Genomic DNA, 6,512 nt, shown 5'->3' on the forward strand with positions numbered 1-6,512 from the left:
AAAATTCTCATTAGTTGGATTACACAATACAACAGGGTTATCTGGGACAAGCAGAGATACTCATATCATTAATAAACGAAAACTTGAAGTCTTTCTCCAAAAGAACGACATGGACAATCTCTTAATCAAATACATTCAAGTCTCTTCTCATACCCTCAGGACCCAAGTTTTATGCGCTGTGGTTTTCTATTTCATGCAACATATCTTCTTATAAGCCTAATTTATGAAATGCTAGATCGTGTTATATCTGACAGTGAGAGACACATATTCATAACATGAAATATTCATTATTAGCTAAAAAGACATTATACAAGGCGATTAGCATACTAGACAGATTTTGATCGGATGTCTTTCGAAGACAGGTCACCATCGCTAGAGAAACAATTGGCAAAGTTTGCACGCGAATGTATAATCGCCTTGAACCCTGGCTTACAAAGGTTTGTTGAAAACAGTTGCAGCGATAACCCAAAATAACTTTTAATGGGATCAGAAAATTGCTCTTTTGTATGTAAGATACGTGGTTGTTGGGTTGGTGTAAGTAAAGTTATTATATTATTACTTGCTCTCCTTTTATAAACTCAGATTTAAAAGGAGACTAAATGCATTTCCGTGACAAAATATTCAGGCCTGTGAAGTCATGCAGTGATAATATGCGGTGTTTTGTTTCAGTGCATCTTACACAGGACTGGACTGTATGAATAATTTCATCGAGAGATGCTACACCGAATCACAGAAAGCAATTTTCCGTGAGGTCACTAGTGGGGTTCGAGACGTTATCACAGACATGTGTACACCCGGTACGCAGCTCAGGAATGGTAAGTAGCAGAAAACAATATTAATATTAAAATAATCTTTTATTATTTATAATAGTGTTATAAAATATATAATATTATATTCTAATATTATAATTATAATATAACATAAAATAAAAGCATCTTCATAAAGAATCGTCCTACTTAAAGATTAGAAATCAATTTGATTATGAATTCCTGAAATGCCACATACTCCCATTGGAAGAAAGTAGTTAAACAAACAGATTAATGGATAAGTTGCGTTTCGGACTGTGTTAATTCAAAATTGAAAACGAACCTATTCACAGCTCAAAGAAAGAAGGCAGTTAAGAAAAGAGCTGGAAGGAAAACATCAGGTGCAGACGAAGTACGGACAACCAATCATAAAGAAAGGATACTAGTGAGAAATCAAACTCTGTAAATAACCTGATCACAAACACTGCATAGGGAACATGTGGGACCCATGTGGTCAAAGTAAACCTTTCAGATCCATTTCACAATAGACTCCGGCTCATTTCTATTCTTAATGATCATCACTGATACCTTCAGTCTCCAAACCTATCCTCACCTACTCTTCTTGACAGAAACTCAAATCTCATCCATCTTAAACGCTACTCGTCTCTGTTTTCCCAACTACATATTTCTGAAATCCTTTTGCCTCAGAGGCTGGTCTGATGCATGGTACATCGGAGCGAACATACGTTCGCTCCGATGTACGTGAACTTCAAACTGAGTTAAGCAGCTTAATTTAGTTTGAATAGAGATTTAAATGAAAATGAGTAATATAGAACCACAATAAAAATAAATAAATAAAAATATCAATTTCAGAAATGATTAGCATTATTCATACATAATTTCTTTATTGTAAAGACTTAAATTTTTTTTATTAAGAAATTTGTATTTCAGATAGAAGTATTCATCATTATCATCATCATAAAATTCCTGCCATTTATCCTCAACGGATGTACAGGATAAGTATTACACGAAAAGTTTACATCATTACTAACTTTCTCTCCACAATTTTCCTCAAAATGTAGTCTGTACTCTAACATGTATATTTACAAAAGCACCTTTCAGATGGATTTATCTGATAAAGTAAAGAAAGCGATTTCATTGCTAATTTAACATACCCACCAACTGAAATAGGAAGTTTGTTGTCTTCGTTTTGAGAAAATGGTTAACACAAATAACACTAGTTATCAACTGAAGATCAAGAAAAATAGGTATTGTTCTCAACGTTAATAATACAATTCAATGTTGAGTTAAACGATATAGTGATCCAGAATGGAAAGCTGTAAACCTTGGCCAAAGATTCTCTGCATATATCAGTGCTATAAAATACGTATATAGGTTCAAAAAATGTAAATATTAATATTATATTGGTAAAAACGTCTCATATGGGACAAATATTTGTCAAATGATTTCACAAGTGTCCAAGGACGTATTCAGAAGAATGGGAAAACATCTCCATGTTTTAGATGTTATATTTCAAGAAATCAGAGGTTGTACTAAAGCAAAAAGATGCAATATTTGTGCGAACCTTCAGTACAGCTGAGTCAGATCAGATAAATTTGTATTTCAAATGTGAACCCAAAAAACTGTGATAACGACTGAGCAAAAGAAGTAATTGAAATTTTCTTATTTTTTCAAGAAAATAGCCAGAATTTAAACACTTCACGTCATTTTCTAACGGTAGATAGGCGATTGTTATTTTAAATGTAATCTAGTTATCAGAACCCAGCTGGTGAAATCTGCAATAACGATGGAATGATATCCTGGAAAACTTGCAGAATAGAGAAGGTAGAAGTAGAGAAGATTCTCAGTTGACATCAGAGATTGTCTTCTTCTCGAAAGGCCATATGGTGAACGATCGTCGAAGCAACTCAAGATGAAGGCAAACTGTCTTGTTGAAGAAACTGAGCGATTTAGATACAAAATAAATGTGATACTGATCGCCTTCTGTCAATACCATCATTGTATATGAATTACCAGCTATCCTTATTGTGAGATGGTGCGCCAATAAACCGAAAACCAACCAACCAAATATTAAATATATATAAAAAAAACAAATATAAATCAGATTATACTTAAAATATTCTGATGGTTTTGTAATTGATATAATTCTAGGTAATTTACTTGGGAAATGCGGTCTTGAAAATGGTAAATAAACTGATGTCATCACCCATTTTTGAACTGAAATAAATTGTGTTGTCGTCGCTGTGTATTTAAGTGATTTCACATTTTGATTTCAGTTGCGATAAGAAGCCTTGGATTTGAAGTCGTAGTGAAACACGACAGAAATATCGTGCTGGCTTAATTATTCTGATTAGATTGACGTATACACTCATAACTTTATATTTTAACATACTAGGCTATTCTTATTAATAATTGTAAAAATATAATTAAATAGAAAACAGTGATGATTTTTAGCTGTTTTAAAAATCACATCTAAGCACTTTTTAATTTTGCTTGCCAAAAAGATTCTGATGTATGTTAAAAGACTATTTGATGCATACAATTTCTGTTTAATTATACCTACAAAAAAAACCCAAAAGATATGCATCTACAGTCCTCTTGTTGAGTACTTCAAAAATCGAATACCTTTTGATTCAAAGAGCCTAGATCTGTGCCTTGCTTTCCCCCGATGCCTATTTGGTTGGCTGGCTTACTAAAATCAAGTTAACTAGCGTTTAGCATGCATTTCCTTAATAGCGTACAAATGGTCAAAGTGTTAGAACTTATCATCAGAATTATTACATTGTCTTAAAATAAGTTCATGAGACAGAACATCGTGACCTATCTAATAGCGTGGTAAGTCTTTTTTCTCCCACATAACTGTTTGCGTCCATATTAGCATTCACTGTAGGAGACCACAGAAGGTTTTAGAAGTAGTCTGGATACATAAAGTCTGGGAGGTCGATAACCGAGAGAGAGCCGGAGGATGCTGAGGTCCACATGATCCCTAAATTATTGGATGAGATGCAAATCAGAAGAATTGATGACCAGCAGACCAGAATGCCTGCATATACTCTTTCAGTGATGTTTGTACAAGGTTGTGTTGCTGAAAGGATTCAGATCCATCAGAAAACATTGTTATCATGCCGGACATCATCTAATTCCAGAGACAATTCCCAGGTAAGAATTAGCAGCCTGCATTACTGAATGCTCTCTTCCCCACCGCGTGTTCAGTGAAGGAAGATAGCATCTAGCGATGCCCTTGAGAACAATCCTCAAAGTGACTGGTTTACTGCCGGCCGTTTACAACAGCTGACCGGAAAGAAGTCAGATGGTCATAATGTATTCGGTCATGAATACATATCCCAATATGGACATTTTCGTTCCAATGAGATCTTTCCATCCTGAGTAAAATATCTTCCAGTGTTGATTAGGAGATGAATTCTTTCCTTCCACTTTTCTAAAAATGATATCTTAGAATCGCTGGTTTCATTTCTTTGTCTATTGTTTTTCTACTTTCAGAGTATAAAGAGCATGCTCCTTGCTTCAAGAAAGCGGAGGAAAATTACAAAATATGTCATCGAAACTTCAAAAAACAAAGTGCAACCCCAGACCCAAAACTCCATCCCGTTGAACATCTAAAGAAAGCATGCAAGTAAGTTGCGTCGCTTTCACTGAAACTGATCAGATTTTCTGGTGAAGGTATTAATTGATTGTGCGCAGTTAAAAGTTGCTATAAGTGGTGTATTATCCTAACCAAGACTGAATCCTTTATTGGCCTTAAATTTAAGAGTGAGATTTGTGAGTATGATAGTGGGAAGGATTGAATTATGAATGCATGACATGTTTGCACTCAAACTGATCGTTTTCATTTCTTTGTAGAGCTTTCCGTGAGTTTGATGACTGCACCAACGATGCAATTCTCTCAGAATGCGGCCAAAAAGCAGTGGATCTACTGAAGAAAATCACAAACAAATCCTCTGGTATGTTCATTGAGACATGTGCCGAACTCAATAATGACTCTGACGTGGCTAGTGATGATGGCGATGATAACTCTGCCTTGACGAATAGCTGCAGTCCTCTGATCATGCTGCTCCTAATAGGACTGTACATATGGAGAGGAATTCGTTCCTTCCGAATATGAATTTCCAGTTGTGACACCGTTTCAGTAGACTGAAAGCTTATTGTGTAAACAGGAAGCAAATAATTACGAGAACAATTCATGCGAGAACTTAATAGTAAATATAAATAGCGCCAGCTAGTTATGATTTGAAATGTTCTCTAAACCATAATTACTGTAAAAAATACCTATAAGCGAGCAAAAAGTCAAGTAAATTTTATTGTAACATCAATATTTGTTAAACGAGAAAAAAAAAGAGGAAATTAAATTAAAATAAAAACTATCCTAAATTGCTGCGAAACGCAAGCTATAACATAATGACTATGCTTGAATAACCGGAAGCGGCTAACAGAGTGACATTGTATTCCTCAATCCATCTGCGTTGACCTATCCAGTGTTCTTTTTTTTTTCAACTTTGTGAGTAATCCTATGCATTTGTGGGTTACTATTGTCGTACTATGTTATATATTGTATAGTGCTATTATTTTAATACCATATCCGTCATTATGCCGAAAAGGAAAAGTGCAAGGTAGTCGTCAGAAATTAAAAAAAAGCGAAATGCTGGTAGAAAGAAGTTGACTCACAAGAAAATAAGAAGATAAGATGTATTTCCACACTCCACTTTACAATCACACGATACCTCATTTGTAAATGTGATCAATCAAGCAATCAATCTTCTTTGTCGCCATCATCGTCACTGGATCTAAATTTTGATGGAACCGTCGTTGGTTCCTGGAAGTCTGAAGAAATTCAAACATTTGATTCTGCAAATGTGTTTACTTGCACCACAAAGTTCTGTGTGAAAACATCATCAACATTACTGCTAATTAGGAATGCACAGAGTTCTTGAGAAATTAATCAGACCATTCCATGCTCTTCTGATAGTTCCGTGCATGATCACGAAGAATCGTGTTTATGCACGGATGCCACCCCAATGATTTTGTGTCGGTCCTATTGTCGTCCTCATTTTCAGAAGAGCGTGAAGATAATGAATGCGAATGTTATCATTTCTTATGCTCAAGATCTCTGTACTTTATATACATTTATCGCTATATTTCGCCAGTTTTTTATGCACTGTTTCTTCTATTCACTGTCCCCCCTGATATTGCCTCATTAATAAACTGGACATATTGTCGTTGACATATCAGGTTCAATACGTCTGTTTTTCTGAATTATAGTCCCATAATATATCTTACTCGAAATATTTCCCGGCCTATTCACATCACATCTTCAACTTCGAAAAATCTTAACATTCTTTTTCGCTTATGACGTTACTCTACTTCTGTCGAGTTATTTACTCTTGACACATCTCAAAATACTCTCACATTTCGTTTGCACTTAAGGAACTGTAAAAAATTCTTGATTTTCTTGATGAGAAGATAGCAGTTTCGATGAGTAATGATCCCTCTTTCATGGTTCATCTTCAGACCTCTCGTAGATGGAAGTTTCTGCATTGTGTTTGTTCTAAAGATACTTCCTTGCCTCTCTTCAGCAGAACTACTGCGCATTATGCATCATTTCTCCTAAACTTAATAGGAACAATTACACCATCTGGCCAGTCTTTTTAAAGTTGAACTACAAACCCACGTACATTCTGCTTCCATTCATCTCTCACTTCATTTTACCTTGGGTCTGCAGAACAGCTT

The 6,512-nt window shown here is 35.1% G+C and overlaps 1 protein-coding gene across 1 annotated transcript in view; it reads left to right on the forward strand.

Moving 5' to 3' along the window:
• Positions 1-5,881, forward strand: part of LOC150109779 (uncharacterized) — a 33,443-nt gene extending 27,562 nt beyond the window's left edge. Inside the window, exons 3-5 of the mRNA XM_090410022.1 lie at positions 670-815; positions 4,269-4,401; positions 4,629-5,881. Of these exons, the coding sequence (XP_090266148.1) occupies positions 670-815; positions 4,269-4,401; positions 4,629-4,890 (541 nt within the window). The 3' untranslated portion in view covers positions 4,891-5,881. The remainder of the gene's footprint in view (positions 1-669; positions 816-4,268; positions 4,402-4,628) is intronic.
• The last annotated feature ends 631 nt before the right edge of the window (positions 5,882-6,512 follow it).

Source organism: Typopeltis vanoorti, chromosome 1, assembly GCF_054136105.1.
Source record: "Typopeltis vanoorti isolate ZY-2024b chromosome 1, IOZ_Tvanoo_1.0, whole genome shotgun sequence".
Lineage (NCBI taxonomy): Eukaryota > Metazoa > Arthropoda > Arachnida > Uropygi > Thelyphonidae > Typopeltis > Typopeltis vanoorti.